The 17,350-nt window shown below is 39.3% G+C and overlaps 2 protein-coding genes across 2 annotated transcripts in view; one reads left to right on the top strand and one right to left on the bottom strand.

Moving 5' to 3' along the window:
- Window positions 1-183: 183 nt before the first annotated feature.
- Window positions 184-6,510, bottom strand: LOC137136217 (cilia- and flagella-associated protein 157-like). The gene is made up of 9 exons (XM_067521381.1): window positions 6,302-6,510; window positions 5,162-5,433; window positions 4,780-4,933; window positions 4,325-4,592; window positions 3,158-3,279; window positions 2,002-2,152; window positions 1,574-1,716; window positions 1,234-1,389; window positions 184-803 (listed from the first exon to the last, which is right to left on the bottom strand). The coding sequence occupies exons 1-9, from the start codon at window positions 6,454-6,456 to the stop codon at window positions 701-703; spliced, it is 1,524 nt and encodes a 507-aa protein (XP_067377482.1). The 5' UTR covers window positions 6,457-6,510; the 3' UTR covers window positions 184-700.
- A 3,566-nt stretch (window positions 6,511-10,076) lies between these two features.
- dmrt1 (doublesex and mab-3 related transcription factor 1) overlaps window positions 10,077-17,350 on the top strand; it is a 28,276-nt gene continuing 21,002 nt past the window's right edge. Inside the window, exons 1-3 of the mRNA XM_067521952.1 lie at window positions 10,077-10,389; window positions 11,835-12,006; window positions 14,639-14,796. Coding sequence (XP_067378053.1) covers window positions 10,171-10,389; window positions 11,835-12,006; window positions 14,639-14,796 — 549 coding nt within the window. The 5' untranslated portion in view covers window positions 10,077-10,170. The remainder of the gene's footprint in view (window positions 10,390-11,834; window positions 12,007-14,638; window positions 14,797-17,350) is intronic.

Below are 17,350 nucleotides of genomic sequence, written 5' to 3'. Positions count from 1 at the left end.
TGTCACTTTAGGTAAGAGATTGAAAGCATGGGTACTAATGTTTTTTTTTTTTTCATAATGGTATTTTCACCTATGTAATTCGTCACCACTGACTCAACATTTTCTATCCACGTGTATTTATAGTATTTCTGTCTCTACAGCCTACAACTTGCATAATACTTAATAATAAGAGTCAGAGTTGTAACAATTTGTTGATCAGATTAAAATTAAACTGTAGCTTTTTTAATTATTTTAATTTGTTGCTTGGACAAAACATCCCATCACTTTGTGTTTTAGCATATTGTGACAGGTATTTATCTGTATACATATTTTGTTTGGGTTTGTTTTTTTTTTTTGATGCTCTGGCACTTTTGCTGAATGATTCCAAAGCCGCTGCAGTAGCCAGATAAAAGCTGACTTAGTTCAAGGTTATGTTGATAAGATAGAAAACTGACACAATGTTGGCTGCTTGTCAGTTTATCGCAGTACAGGAGCAAGTATTTAGGGAGGAGACGGTTTTCTGTGTGTGTACATGTCAGGAAAGAATCAAAGATGTTCTTGCTGAATTGCATTTTAAGTTACTTTATCTAAAATAAAGAAGTCGCCCCGTAAAGGCTTTTTAAGTACAAGGTTAATATGAATTTGGATACTTTGCAAACTCTATCTTTATAGATTCCTACTTTTAACATTAAAAGCATTTATAGTGTGTTCAAATGTTTTGTTAGAGTTTTTTGAGTTTGGTGATTGAATGTTTGGAAGACAAAACGCTGGCAGCTGAATCAGTCAGGGTGATGGAGCTGGCTGCCTTTTGACTGATGGGTTTCCTGAGAAGAACAACAGGAGAAATATACGTAAATATACATAAAACTGTTGCAACAGAGTAAAATGACCATCCCCAATGAAAAGACCTACTGTACCTATTGTGAAGCATGTTTGCTTATTTTGTGATTGACAGTTGATGATTAAAGTCCTCAAAGACCAAAAATGCAGCATCTGTTTAGCACAGCATTTAAAATACTGCAAGAGTCAATTAACTGTAAATGGAATTCTAGATTGAACATCTGGATGGTATTGTTTTGATCTGAACCTCTTCTTCCTAACAACTGTTTGACTCAATGAAGGGAAATCAATGATACACACACACACACACACACACACACACACACACACACACACACACACACACACACACACACACACACACACCTCTGTCCACTGCAAATGCAGTAGGTGAATTCTTTGTTCCTAACATACCTGTGCAGAGGTGGGCCAGTGCTGCCCGACCCGGTTCCTGTCTTGAAGAGTAGGTTTTTGTGTTTCGGTGCAGGAGGTGGTACGAGGCCGAGATCCCCTGGCCTGTAGCGGGCCAGCTGGAACTGGAAACTTGAAGCTGGATCCAGATTCACTGCTCTGTGAGACCACAACAAACATAATGTTAAACTCGGTAGATGATTAAAACACATTTTGTACACACAGCATGTACGTTTGATGTGGGATCCTATGGCAACGATTGTTACGAGAGAAAAAAAACCCCAAAAACTAGACGGTAGTCTCGACTCAAATGACAATCGCTCTTAACATCGCTCCATATTACCCGGCTGCTTCAGCCTCAGAGGTCTGCGGCTTTTTCAGATGCTCGTTGTCAGCGGTGGAGCTTGAGTGTTTGTCCAAGACCAGCAGCAGCCTCTGCATCAGCTTTTTCCAGTGGACGACAGAGCCGCGCTCAGTAGGTTCTTCCTGCAGGAAACAGCCAACATCTGGGTTGATGTCATTTAATGGAATGATTGACTTGTGTTTATTTAAAAAAGATGGATTTCAGACGGTTCTTTGTCCTCTCATAGAGTCAACGTTTACATTACTCGTGTGGTCTTACTGTTGCATAGACTCCCATTACCATAAATTAACTTTTGAAAAGACAAACAATTTGTTCTGAAGTAAAACAAATGACTCCGTGAGATTTGAAAACCATCGTGTTTGTGCGTTGTGATGTGGGACATTCGAGGGTCCGCAATATTGTTTTACCATCAGAGCTTGTCTGAGAGTGACAACTGCTTCCTGCAAGGAGCTCTTTATCCTGCTCCTCCTCCTCCTCTCTTCCTCCAGTGCTGCCTCCAGCCGACCCACCTCGGCTGTGTTCTTGCTGCACTGATCAGACAGCGAGGTCCGTTCCTGTCTGAAAACAAAAACGTGACGACACATTTATAAGGTGTGTGTGTGTGTGTATAGCTCAGTGGCAGAGCATTTAACGGCAGATCAAGAGGTCTCAGGCTCAAATCTAGATGTCCCTCGTGTTATGTCAGTTCCTTTATTACTACCTACGTGAGTAAACAGTCTTACAATCTTACAGTATATTGCGATCAGTCTTGAAGATCTCCACAAACTGATTTTTGTAGTACGTACACTCTGGTTTTCTGCCAGAATAGCTGTGGCCCCTGACAGTGTACAAAGTTTTTTTTTTTCTATGGTAAAGAAAATATTAAGCATTGACATTAGAAAGTGGCTGGGGGCCCTAATCTCACCTGTGCAGCCCTGCGTGGAACAGAGACTTTGGAGCTACCCACAACCAATTAACAAAGTGATTAACCGTACAAAGGTTAGACTAGGGATGATACAGTAGCAAGAGAGGCTGGTTTGCAGGCTCAGAGGTAGCACTTGACACAGGGGCAATTCAATATTTCTGCTGTAACTGAGCTTGGTTTAAACGGGTTGGGCTAAAATCCAGGTATAAAAACATGGCTGACAGTAGAGCTGCCTAAATTAAATGGCTGTGGAATAAGAGGAATGTGTGTGACTGCGGCATATGGAGGTAGGAAGCCGGCTGGAAGTGTCTTGGATCATTGTCTGTTGCCATCGTAGCTAAACCTTGAGCAGATACAATGCAGATGTTACACTGGGTCGTGGCACTAAATACCGGCTTTTGGCTTGGGTGAGTAGGATTTGTGACTAATTCAATGATCAAGATACAGAGTGGTAGTTGCATATAGTTATTAGTAATAGAGTAGGTAGAAATTTTCATTGTAAATAATTTTTACTGAATTATTCTTATTGCTGTGGTCCATGGAAGCTTTTTTTTTTTTGACATTGGTGATGCCAATGAGCTGCTGTTGTTCCGACATAAGAACTCATCCCAAAACATGAGTCAGCGTTACAGAAGGTAGAGACACGAATAAACTTGGACCTGAGTCCCTCCAGCTCAGCCTTGATGCCTTTGTGTTCAGTCTGAAGCTGCTTGAGCTCCTGCCTGTTGTCCTTCTGCTCTGCCTGCAGCTGCTGACATTTCTCTGTCAGCTGCTCCACCACCTGAGAGAGAGAGAGAGAGAATGTTGAATGTAAAATATGTATCATCAGAAAAACTAAGCCTTACATAAATTCCTTAATCTCGGGGAAGCATGAATATGTTTGGCAAAAAGACAGGAGGCAGAGCTGGAGGTAGCAGAGCTTAAGATGTTCAGGTTCTCTTTGGGAGTGACGAGGATGGACAGGATCAGGAATGAGGACATCAGCTCGTGTTAGATGTGTTGGAGATAAAGTCAGAGAGGCCAGATTGAGGTGGTTTGGACATGTTCAGAGCAGAAACTGTGAATATATCGGTAGAAGGATGGTGAGGTTGGAGCTGCCAGGCAGGAGGAGGAAGAGCAAAGAGGAGATTTCTGGATGTAGTGAGAGAGGACATGAAGTTAGTTGGTGTGAGAGAAGAGGATGCAGAGGACAGAGTTAGATGGAGGCACATGATTCGCTGTGATGACTCCTGAAAGGGAACAACTGAAAGGAAAAGAAGAAGAAAGATCCTGCTTGTGTCATTTTCTGTCTTAGATGCCTTGTTCACAATACATTCAGCCAAATTTGCTGACCTATAGATATATTAAATATTGTCTTTAACACATACGAGTATTCCAGAATATGCTTGAACATTTTGCTATACTGCTACTTTTCAAATAGTGCTTAAAATTAGGTCATTGGTTTCAATGAAAACATACAGATACATACAGTATCTGAAAAAGTATTAATACTCCTTGAAAATGTGGACATTTTTCACATTACAACCACAAATGTAAATCTGTTTTATTGGGATTTTATGTGATGGACCAACAAAAAGTGAAGTGAAAGAAAAACAATAAATGGTTTTCAAAATGTTTTACAAAATATATCTTTATATTGTCTATCATCACGTAACTTGTATATTATCTATTCTTCAGCCCTTAACATCATTTGCATATGCTCATAAAATGATAAATAAAGAACAGTAAATTAACATCAAATAAAGAACAGATACCTATAAATTGCTTTTTGCTTAAAACTAAAAACCGTATTTTGCATTTTAATAGCCAGTAAGAGGGTCTCTTGCCTTCTTGTGGATGCAGCTTTGGCGCGTCATCTCGCTGAGCAGTTTCTCCAGGATCTCCCTGTCCAAGCTAAGCTGACTCTTACGGTCCTGCAGGGCCGAGTTCTCCTTCATCAGGACCTGGGCCTGCGCCGACAGCTCGCTCAACTGAGACTTCAACTCCACGTTCTCCTGTAGGGCCAACCTGGTGGTTTCAGGAACCTTCCGGTTCACCAGCTGTTGTACCTCTGCTGCCATGGCCGCCTCAAAGCTCTCTACCTCCTTCTCCAACCTTTTGTCAGAGAGCAGGACAAGGGGGCAGACAGAGGTAAACCTCAAGGATCATTAAGGAACTAATAGCATCTTATTAAAGCTTTGTGAGGATTGTAGAACATTTCCTGATGTTTAATACTGACTAACCCTGGCTATAAATGGGCTATTATTGCTACAATCATAGAACTCAGTAGCTTGGACTCTACCTCTTCTTTTCCAGAAGGGTTTTGATCTCTAGGTTATGGATGTCATTTTTGTGCTCATCGTTTTGACTGGCCAGTTGTTTTTCCAGAGACTCCATGTTTGACATCAACTGTTCCTTCTGCCTCTGAAACTCCTCCAGACTGTCCAGCTTTGCCACTGGAAAGAAAAGATAATAGAAGGAGAATATTACACATGTTACACGTTTGAAAACTTCACATTGTGTGGCAAACATTTATCTTTCACATTGATATTATTTTCTCAATCGATGTGGAAAAACATGCAACCATGGAAATGGTACCAAATCAAAACCATACTATCAAACATTCAATACGCTACAGTTAGATATGAGCTCTGGTTTTAACCCACAGAGATGTTCAGTCTCACCAAGTTTCATGTTCTCCTTGGTAAGTTCATCTATGCGGCCTTGAATTCCTTCCACCAGCTGGTTGTGTTGCAGCTGCAGGGCACCTCTGTCCTCGTCAGACGCCTGTCGCTGACTCTCTAGTCGATCTGTCAGCTCATCCACCTCGTCCTCCTTCTCCAACAGGGAGCGTTTGAGAAACTCAACGATGTCCTTCTTCTCCTTCTCCAGCACGTTGCACTGAGCTTTTAGGTCTTTCTTCTCCCTCTCAAGTTCATCACTTTTCAACTGATATCTGGAGGAAAATCATTAAGGACAATCAATCCTCGAACTCTACTGTGCATTACAGTGATTGTTTTTTAGAATATTGGAACTATGGTAGATTTAATTGGCAGAAGGTTTTGTCAGTAGGTGCATTTACCATGACAGTAAGAGGTCTTCAGAATTTTCCATCCTATTGAGTTTCTATTGCAGTGCTTAAACTAGAGGTGAATTATTAGATTTAACTTAGATGCATCAATGAAGCAAATAGTTAAAATAAAAACTACTCAATGCAGAATTGCCCCTGTAAATGTAGGGTTTTTTCTCTCTTTGTCTTTCTAAAAGTGACATGATGTCTTGTTTTTATCAACTATTAGTTTTACCATAATGTCAGTTTTACAGTAAAAACAACAGTTGTCCACTTGGATAAATTCCTTATTAAGCATCATTTTTATAAACCTTGCATGCGTCAAAGTGGCGTGGAACGCGAATGCTCCATGAAATAAAGCTCTGTTGCTTCTGTACTACTGGAATTACACATGCTTCAAAAGTATCGGGAGTTATGATATAAAAGCGCCTGTGCGTGAACCTTGTGCTTTAACATATTCGAACAGTTATCAAATGAAAACCTGGCTGGAACTTCACAGCATGTAGAGCCTCCGCACAGGCGGAGTCACGTGCTACGAACACTCGAGCTAACGTGGGGAACCTATAGCGAGACGCTACGCAAATTACATAAAGTTTTTTTTTAACCATAGGTTTAAAAATTGGTGTATCTAGAATGTATACAACTGTTGACCTGGATAAACGTAACACGTTTTTATACAGCAAATACACTGAGGGATTTCCGGTCCGCGGTGGAACGTTAAAACCCATCCCACGCGCAGTTACGTTCACGTTACCTCTCCAACTGCTCGTTCAAATATCGTATTTGAGTCAAGTATAAAGCCCTCTCTTTGTCGTCCGGCTCGGTTCTCTCTGGGAGAGAATCCTTTTTCTGCGTTTTCTTGTCTTCGTCCGGCTTGTCGCCCCCTCTTTCAACCTTCTTTTTGGGCATTTTGTTTTAAGAGAAAACTTGCTTAAAGTTAACGCACGGAGCCAGCAGAGAAACTCAAGCGGCTAGGACGTTGCTAGGCAATGCTGCCTTCAGGGACGGCTCAGAAAAGTGTGCTTTCTGCGTTGAACTGCGAGACCAGAAAAATGAGATGGAACAGAGGACACTTTATTATTTGTATCTATATGTTATGAATACAGATTTTTTAACATAATGGATATAGCAGAGGTGAGATAAACTGGCGACCTGTCCAGGCTGTACCCCCCCTCTCGCCCGATGACAGATGGAATAAGTTCCAGGCCGACCTCAATAGGACAAGCGCTGACAGATAATGAAAGGATGGGATGGTTATAGTCTAGTTTAATTTAAAAGTTTTAATCTGTGTTTGGGAATTAATTAGATTGACCTTTCTTACGCCAAACTAGATTAAAACTAAAATAAAATTAAGTTTATTTTAATGAACTGCACAAACAACAGATATTAAATAATACAAAACCACAAACAAACAAGTAGGTGTTTCCTAGAAGGAGTTTAAAGACTTATCATGTACAGTTGGGTTTTAAATTAAGTAAAGCAATCAACATAATTAATGCACAATAAGCTAGTACCAATGTTCCTTCATCGGACTACATAAAGCAAAAAAAGTGGATGCAAAGCTAACATCATAATTCTGCAGCTTTAGGTAGTACAAAGTCAATTAGTGTATTAAAACTATAGTAAAACAATGAAAAATATCAGTTCAAATGTGTGCATTCCTCTTGATAATTAACAATTTACTTCATTTACTGACAAAGGCACCATTGTAAATGCTGAATGTGCATTAAATGTTATGTTGATTGTTGTTTTTTTCATTTGGAAATATAGGGGATGCAAAAGTTTGCACCCAGTTGTATGTGTGTATTTAAGGTGCCTAAAAGAAATGAAAAGGTAAAAGGTAAACTCTCCAAATTCTTGACCCTCTAATGACTGGCCACTGTCACTGGCCACCTGGATGTATAAAGTAATACAGTAAATCTGTGTAAAAAGTACTGTACATCTTGAATACATTTTTAAGGTTCTCTACATGAAGTTTACTTCAGTGTGTTATAATACTTTATACTTTAACTCAGTATTTTTTATTTTTTTATTAGACTTGTTACTCTTGACTTTTCAGACTAAAATTCTACATGACAAATACATGGTTGGTTCGTAAAATATTACACATTGTTGGAAATTTAATTACTAGTGATCAAACAAATTATAACTAAATTGCATCTCATTTGCAAGACTGCAGCTCTCGGTATTGCATCAAGGATAAAGAGCCAATAACAGAATAACCTAATAATGCATAATGAGTAGTTTTAATTTTGAGATTGAATTAATATTTAAATTGCTTCCAATACTTTTCTACTATTTTTATTCACAATTCAAGAGATTTTATTGTGATATGCACAAGATGAACATTGCAGTTAAAATGTACAATGAAATTCTTATTTGCATCCCTCCTTCCACGGTGTCAGAAATAAAAAAAAATAAAATTTAAAAAGTATATTTACAGTAAAAAAAAGACGTATTTAAACCGCTAGGTGCATCGTTGAGTTATGTTGAGGTGTTGTCACTTATTTAAATACTACTTCACACACTGATTAGTGATAATACACTGCGAAATAGTTATAATACAGATACAATTAAAAGAATGTCATTATATCATGCCTCTATTAGTCTTTGGCTTGTGGGTCAATCTAATAGAAATGTTATGTGTCTTAAATTACTGCATTATAATTATTAACTTATGGAGGCAGTTAAACGTTGAATGGCTGGAGTTAATTTACAACACCTGGATGTGAGCCAGTGAAGTGTAGCATTTATTCATCTTGACCGTGTGATTCAGCACTGTGTAAATGCTTGCTTTTTAATTGGCAACGTTTCATCCCCCCTCTATTTGACTTCAAGGACTTTAATTGGGTGCCTGTCCGTTTTAGCTCGCTCCATTCCCTGCCTATAAATCCACTCACGGGACTGACTGATCAGTGTGGAGGTTAATTCAGTTGCAGCTCATTCAAGCATACGAAATAAATGAGTAAATATCAATTCACAGCACAGCATATCAGCCATCATGGGAAAAAAGAGCTACAGTAAATGTATATTTTTAGCACAGTACTTGGATATTCCAGCAACACAAAAAGTCCAGGGAGAATATCACAGTAATACCCGGAGCTGCAGGGATGATGTTTAATTCAGGAACTAACCAGCTACACAACTTGTTCACTTGTACTTTAAGACTAGTTCATTGAAAGATGTACACCGGATGTAAGAATTACACCGGATGTAAAAAGTGCAGAAAACATTTTGAAATTAATCAATTAGGGAAAAAAAACAATTAATTTTCTCTACTGACTAATTAACTAAGCATCAATTAACTAACACACCTGTACCACTTTACAGCCACGCGTTAACCACATGCTGGCTGAGGTCAAAGTTCAGGGTTTTGAGATATTTTAATAGTTTTAATTCATTATATTTTAAATCTTCCCTGCTCGAAGACAAGGGTGCAGAAAGGTTTTTGCTCAAGCATAATATGTTGTGTAGTTCTGAAAGTCATTCCTGCCCGATGTTTTGTTGTTGCTCTTTGCTTTTCTCTCTCCACTTTCCACTCACCCCAACCGTCCACCCTGAGCCTGGTTCAGCTCTGCCTGATTTTAGCTCTAGAGTACTGGTCTGTTCCTGGGTCACTGAGGAGATATTGAAAGTGGCAAGTGAGACCATAGGCCTATTAGGAGTCAGCAGTGGCCCAGTGGCCAACCTGCATATTAATCTGGCCATTGCAACACCACTGATGGAGGCAACAGGCATCGATACATGGATACAAGGGAGGGGGGTCCCCCAGGAGCAGAGCCACAGTATGAAATCACTTAAGTCAAAGTCACAGCTACAGATAAATTAATGAAACAAACAAACAAAAAAATGTCATGATGACCCAAGATAGAAACAAAATTACTAAAAAGAGAGACGCATGGTGACCAAAAAGACTCGCAATTAGCATAAGAATAGACATAAACAAAAAGTAAAAAAACACCACAAATAACTACAAGCCACAGCATAGTATCATTTACAGTTGTATAGTTTTTTTTTAATCATAACATTTTGCCACAACACCACCTGTTAAGCACAGTTTTTATGGAGAGCTCATGTTTTCTGATCTATCCTGTAAAGTTATAGTAGACACACCAAATGATTTTAAACCACCTGATATGTCGTCGTTCGATAAAGATTTCTGTAATTTCACTGTATCTCTGTGTCTAACGTCTTGGTTTTCACGTGTTGCGTGTTACACAACAGTATTACTGTGTTGTGTTACAGTAATGGTAATAATAGTAATGTAGATTTCAAAAAGAGAGGCCACAACAGCTGGCTTTACATAATCGACACGAGTGTGCATTATTAATAATTTCAGTATGTGAAAAAGAATAAAAATTAATTAGAGATGCCACTGTCACAGCTCTATCTCCCCCGCTCCCAGGTTCTTTTTCCTCCCACTGGAGTTTGGAATAAGTCCCACACTGTGAGGAGAAAACAAGAATCCCAGCAAGGCGGGGAGGGAGGTGTGTGTGTGTGTGTGTGTGTGTGTGACCTTACAGCCTGCACCCTGGCACCTCCATCCGCTTTAAGCACCTCTCACACTGTCCAACACAGTCTCGGAGGTCGCGCCACATTTCTGCTGTTTAATTCCCAATAGCCATGAGCAAGCACGAGCAGATCAAGCGGGTCCCGGAGTACCGCGGATCCCTGACCCCGTCCAAAGGCCAGAAGCCTTCGAGGATGCCCAAGTGCTCCCGCTGCAGGAACCACGGCTACGTGTCTCTTCTGAGGGGACACAAGCGCTACTGCACCTGGAGGGAGTGCCAGTGTCCCAAGTGCAAGCTGATAGCCGAGAGGCAGCGAGTCATGGCGGCCCAGGTAAACGGTCATGTGCCCGTTGGTGCGGCTAGCTTGAGCTGAGCTTTTCTTGTTCCCGCCTTGGGAGGCAAGAAATGCAACGTGCCATAATCTAGAATCATTTTAATGAACATTTGTGTACTTTTTCAACACGCTTAGGTGTTTGGCCAAAGTTTCCCTTGTGAGCACACAGCAGCACCTGGCTAACGTTAGCTTCGTGGACACATAGCTAACTTAGATTATTTGAAAACACAGAGTTTACACAAACAAATGAAACTTTTTTTTGTTTGTTTGTTTGCATGTTTTGTTTTGTAACTCTGCTCTTTTTGTAAGTTACAACAGCTGTTTGCTCCTAACTTAACTGCTGTGTCCATAAAAGCTCATGAAATGATAAACATGTTACATCTTGAAATATCAGTTCAACAGTTTCAAATTTATAAATGTTTGCTGCAGCTGCTGTAATGCAAAAACAACAACAACTACTACAAAAAAAACTATCAAATATTCATCTGTGTGCTGCTGGAAAATGCTAATAATTTAAATTTATTGTTGACCATAACCATTATTAGATTATGGTACCTTATTTATTGAATTGTAGTAGTGTAGTAAATTGTACATTTTGAGACTAAGACATGCACCACACGCACAAACACACACACAAATTATATATTTATTACTTATCCCAATGGAAATTTGACAGCAAGTCCCATTCATCAGTAAAACAACAATCTTTAAGCCAAATCCAATGTACAACACACATATTACTACTGTATTTTTATTACTTCAATATCTGTGTTTAGTCATCAATTAATCATTAGCTGTGCAGAATGTCAGCTCACATTTCCCCAGCACCAAGGCTAAGAACATATTACATATCAGAATTTAATATCAATATACATCGATATAGCCGAAAACACTAGTGTAAAGACATTGCAACCGAAAGTGTTTGGAATTTTTACTTAAATGTGATTCATGTAATTTATTCTGAAACTAACAATCCTGTTGTATTAGCTTAATTGGCTAAATGATGGACGGATTCATATTTGCAAATAACTCTGACTGCAATGAGAGAGTTTAGTCATAAGGTGTCATAAGAATAATACAGTGTGTTTCACTATATGGTTTGAAATTTTAGTTTTGTGTTTGCAGTGCTGACTGCTAGGTTGCGTTATTTATTTATTTATTTCTAATCATTAATGGTTCAATGGTTGAGTAAATATGTATTTTGCCTTTATGGCCCATTACATTGTCTGTTATCTTATTAATAAAACTGATTACAAACGGACTTTGTATTTTGTTATCCCACTAAGTTACTAGCTTATTTATTTACTACTAGTCATTTTGTAATTGCATCCAATTAATTTGAGGTTAGCAGATATTCAGCTTATTTTACTAAGCCAGTTGATAAAGGCGATGTTTTGTAGTATTCATTTCTTTTATCAGGCCTCTCTTTTCCTCCCTTCCAGGTTGCCTTGAGAAGGCAGCAGGCTCAAGAAGAGGAGCTTGGAATTTGTAGTCCAGTTGTTCTGTCTGCCCCTGAAGTCATGATGAAGAATGAAGCTGGAGCGGAGTGCTTGTTCTCTGTCGACGGACGAGTCCAAACCCCTACCGGCACCTCCAGTTCTTTTGCTGCTACAGGTGAGGCGTCACTAAAGATTATTCATGTTCCACATCTGTTTGCCACCCTTTGATAGCTCACACCATTAATGCAGAGAATAACTGATTATAAGTTATAATGTCCAAACAACAATTGTGGAAAGAAAACACAAATACGTCTGCCATTGTACATTCACATGCAAAAAAATGGCAGAAAGCTGTTTGTCTTGTTTTATGTGATGATTAGAATAATCAGCTCGGATTTTGCTACTGTATTGAGAATTTATAGGTCACCAGAGCAACAAATAAATCATGTGTTAAAATATTGGTCATACGTCCTAATGATAAACTAGTGGTAACAGAGGAGGATTACGTTTGCTATGTGTAGGAGATGGTTTTTGGTTGTCTGCTCTTGTTCTGTGTTCTTCCTGTGCTCGTGTAGGTCTCGTCTTTGTATTCCGGTTTACTCCCATCTTGCAAACACATGCAGTTAGTAGAACTGTTGACTCCTAATTTACCAGTAGGTGTGAATAGTTGTTTATCTGTATATGTCAGCTCTGAGATAGTCTGGCCGCGTAACGAGGGTGTATCCCACCTTTCGCCCAGTGACAACCAGAAACTGCTCCAGCGTTCCGGAGACCCTAAAACTGGATAAGCTGTTCAGATAATGGAGTGAATATCAAGTGAGGAGGTATTCATTTAATGCTGATTGCCTGAAAAATATACAATGTATTCATTGTCAGTGTGACAATCCATGAAATGATGCATCATGTACTAGTACAAGCCTTGTTTTGGCATGATGTGCAGGAGCCCTATGGGGAAAACTGCTTTGCGCCCACTGGCCAATACATTAGGCACTAAACATTTTGCCCTCTCTTTTATTTCAACCCGAGTAGTCGAAACATTAGACAATGCAATGCTACAAAGTACGACTCCACCACCCAGTTTGACCTCAATAATAAAAACATAATAGATTTACCACCTTTCTCACGGCTTCATCCTAAAAACTGAGAAATTATAACCTTGTAAAATTAGAAATCGTGGCAGATTGGATGCTGCATTGGATTGCATTATATTCTACATATGTACCTAATGAAGTGGCCAGTGAGAATAGGTTCTGTAGCTACATTAACTTTTACCAGACAGTTATAATTGTGCCTCTGTTGTAAATAAATACTGATACATAATCAAAGATGCTATTCAACCCAGCAACAGAACAAAGGTTGGGCCAGTGTGTTGTGAAATATGGATTTCATGTCATTTTAACAAATGCATTTTAACTTGTTTGTAAAATGTTTTAAAAATTTAGGGATTCAAAAATGAAATGTATCGGTCAAACAGTTAGTCGGTCAGTCACCATTCTAAAAACTGCCACCTGGTTTAAGACTTATAGATACACCCTATATTTAAGAGTTGTTGCATAATTTCATTTTGTTTTGTAGGCTCTTTTTCTGAACAAAATTTTTTATTAAAGTCTCAAAAACTTGCCTCTCAACAACTTTGTCTTAAGAATCTCAACTACTATAGCTTTTCATAGGTGGTGATGGAAAACCTTTACAGTTGAACTTTTGTACATGCAATACTGTAAAACATGCAACACAGAGAAATTCTGTTTAGTTATTTTTTTTATTATTTTTCTTTCTAGGGACAGTCACAATAACATTACAGCCATGGTCTGCTTCTGTGTCCGTGTGAACACAGAGTCCGCAAGGATGAGAATCAGTAAAAGACCTTTTCATGTAAACATAAGTAGAAATTAAAACCTAAAAATTTGTGGCAGCAGCATGAAAAGGCTTTGTTCTACTTATTTATTTATTTATTGTGATGGTGCAGAGGCAGCTACATGTATCATCTCAAGGCGATAGCAAATTTTAGGAGGTGTAATAAGCTCATGGTCAAGGCTGCAAGTTTCTTTCTGTGACTCTGCTTTGTCTTTTTAAAAGTAAACTTTGCGTCTCTGGCTTGACAGCAGAGAGAAAAGACTGAGGTGGAAAAAGGAGTTGAGCACTCTGTGGTTCTGTGATGACAAGGGTTTGAAAGGGAGCCACAAATGTCTGTGACTTCAGTGGTGCAGTGTCTTTTTTTTGTGTGTGTGATACTGAAAGTTCATAGTCTGCTTGAGAAGAATTTGGCCTTGTTGATAACGAAGGAACACACACACACACACAGACACACACACACAAAGTTATAATTTGATGTTCTCATTTGTCCTGATAGGCCAAGCTACATCTCGCTGTTAGGATGTATGTTGTGGCTGATTGGACATCAAATACAACCAGCTGCCACCTGCAGATGGTGCTGTTGACAGTAGTTTGAGTTAAGTGTGGTATGAAAAGAAAACCTTGAAAAGTTTTTTTGATTTGGCCTTTTTTTTTTTTCCCCATGTGAAGACTAAACCCAAGACTACCCCTAATCCTAAAGGATCTGGTAAACACTCGGACCTAAGTGTAGGTTCAAAGTGCTAAATCTGGTTAAAGTCTGGTTTAGGTCTACTGTTGGATTCATAAATATTTTTATTTATCAATTGACTTATTTGCTTAATCTATGAAAACATAAAAATGAGTATATCCCAAGCTCCATAGCTGAGTATAACAATGGATGTGGAGATGTTGTAATGCGGCCCACAAACATCACACTTTATCTTCTGAACTGATTGTCGTGTGTTTTGGTCCAGGGGGTCGCTCTACATCATCCTCCAGCCCGTCAGCCAGTGCCAAGGCTCACACTGAGGGACCATCTGATCTGCTGCTGGAAACTTCATATTATAATTTCTACCAGTCTTCACACTACCCCGCCTATTACAGCAACCTCTACAACTACCAGCAATACCAGGTGACAACCAGTAACACACCCTATTCAAATACCCTGTATAACGTCTAATGGTAGGTATTTTGCTGCAGTGTGAACATACCCCAACTCTAAAGCAGGGCAGTGTGTTTGTATGCAGGGTGATGTTGAAATTGTTGATGCTGGGCCCGCGTAGTGGTTACCTGTGACGGCTTGCCTCAAGGGAGGAATTTACCACCAATTTAAAGTGCCACCTCTTTGAATTGCTGTCTGAGGAGTACAGCAGGAGAGGTGTGCGTGTGTGTGTGTGTGTGTGTGTGTGTGCGTGTGTCTTAGGCCACTGTACTTTTTACCCTGACCCTGTGGTCCGTGGACGACTCCCTTTACCAGCTGACCTACGGCCCCTTTTAGTGTATTTTATATATAGAACCGTATAAACTGGATACACAGAGTTTAGTATTGTTGGCGAAACCTCTGAAGCATCATTACTCATACTATTATGAGACAGTAAATCTCATCCCTGCATTTACAATCTCAGGTAATTTCTGAAAACACTGGAGAATTTACTTTAAAACTTAAACAAAACTGGATCAGGCAAGTCTTTTTGTCACAGAAAAAACACTGACCGTTAGAAACTTTTGCTCAGACTGTACAGCATGTAGACCGATAGCTATTAAACTGATGCTTCTCACACTGAAAGGTTTGAGAATTTAGCTTGTTACCTGTCACACAAATCATAATATGCAACGGATAAAAAAAACCAAAACAACAACTTGCAGTAAGACTTACTGTTGTCATCTGTTTGTGCGTATGTGTTGGAGAAGGACCCCATCTGCTTGATGACAAAGTAACAAGAGCAAGGCTGCCTTTCCATAACTCATCTCAGACTGTCACAGTATGTCAGTTGGAAGAGATGACTGGGAAACAAAATTTTTGTAGACATTTATGTAACAACAAAATGTTTTGCTTAACTATTAATGTAAAATACAACCTCTCGGATTTCCATTCAGCTTTATCTTTAATATTAGAGGCATCTCACCTGTAACGTCTCATATTCCTGGTTCACACATTACAGGAAAACATTTGCATGAGGTCTAATAAAGGCTTAATGAAGGCCTAATAAATGCGTGCATGGTTGTCTGCCTTTGCAACCAATGCCAGGGTGCCCATGTGCAAAGCTATCACCGTCACCTAGTGGCGGCGCCCTCAGTCCCAGCGGCTCAGGACTAACCAATCATCGGATTTTCTGACGCAATTTCATCGTCCACCGTGTGTGTATAATGACAAATACCTTTACAAAATTGCGTGGCTGGTAAATCTCAGTGCAGTCTCCTGACATATATTTCTTTCTTCAGTCTTTCTGAGAAATTGAAGCCTGTGCCTGGAGTTTAGTACTGTGCACTATTTTAAGTTAAGTGAGCACAGGAAGAAATGCAGTGTTGGCAATTATATTTACAAAATTATAAGCTGGTTTCATCCATATCCCTATAAAACTCTTAATTGCTGTCTTTTAAAATCATTGTTTCAAGCTTCTGTTATCTCTAACTAGCTAACTCTCTGTACTCTTCAACTTTTACGGTGAACCATATCTAGAAGATTGGTTTCACTTCGGCTATTAGAACTAGTAGGATTGATTAACTCCTTGATTTAAAATGGATCAGGACACCTTATAGTTTCAACCAACATTTCAGTCAAATACTTCTTGTTGATTCAGCATTCTGAGTTAATGATGACTAATGAAACACACCTAACCATAATCTGTAGTGGCCTTGAAATTGTTTTAAAGCCCGTTCCCTGTGTCTCTGCTGTCACAGCATGAACCCTATGCTCTATCTTTCTACTGAACCCAATAAAAGCAAGTAGCAGAACATCACTTTGATATGATAACGATGTGACACAAAGCAGGTGCTCTGCATATGTGGACATTAGAAGTGATTTTTTTTTTTTTTTTTTTGCACCCGGTAGTGACTAATATAAACTTTTATTTATTTTTTTGTTTTCCTTGGAGATGGATGATGGTGCCTGTTTTAATGTCGGCACTTATGGTATAACGTAGGACACATCAGGGAGACTGTACCTAACATCCCGTCAAAAACACGCACGCTCATCTGCGAAGTCACTGATTTATACATAAATATATCTGTCATGTGTCGAATGAGATGAGTTTTCTGTGCAAAGCAAATTAGATCTATAACTCTATGCTGCTCTCTGAGGTAGTTTGTTTTTGATGAAGGGTGTTTGTTCATCGTCCCCTCCTTTCCTATTCACAGTTCCCCCTGTAGCAACATCTAGTTTTGGGGTCACTGCCTCTGCTAACCTGCCAGTACACGGCAGAGCCTGAATTGCAAAGGTTAATGGTATTGTCTGTTGGCAGAGGGACAAACCGCTATGCCTCAGCGCTCAAGGGAGAAAGTGAGCACATTAATGCTAATCAGTTAGCACTCTTTAGCATAATTTAGCCATCCTGCTTTGTGATTTATGATATTTTCCGTGAAGTTGTCAGGTTGGTGGGGCTACGTGCAGCGGGTATTCAAATTCAGGGACCATCTTTTATATTTTTGAATAAAGAGCTATTTTTATATGAGCGTTAAAGTAACAA

Source organism: Channa argus, chromosome 11 (genome assembly GCF_033026475.1).
Source record: "Channa argus isolate prfri chromosome 11, Channa argus male v1.0, whole genome shotgun sequence".
NCBI lineage: Eukaryota > Metazoa > Chordata > Actinopteri > Anabantiformes > Channidae > Channa > Channa argus.
This window is presented reverse-complemented; position numbering and strand designations above follow the sequence as displayed.

What these genes read in the sequence shown, in the direction of transcription:
- LOC137136217 (XM_067521381.1), bottom strand. Translation starts at nt 6,456, where the DNA reads ATGCCCAAAAAGAAGGTTGAAAGAGGGGGCGACAAGCCGGACGAAGAC. An exon ending in TTGAACGAGCAGTTGGAGAG is followed by an intron (nt 5,434 to 6,301) that starts GTAACGTGAACG and finishes ATTTTCCTCCAG; the next exon opens with ATATCAGTTGAAAAGTGATG. An exon ending in GCTGAGCTGGAGGGACTCAG is followed by an intron (nt 2,153 to 3,157) that starts GTCCAAGTTTAT and finishes TTTTGTTTTCAG; the next exon opens with ACAGGAACGGACCTCGCTGT.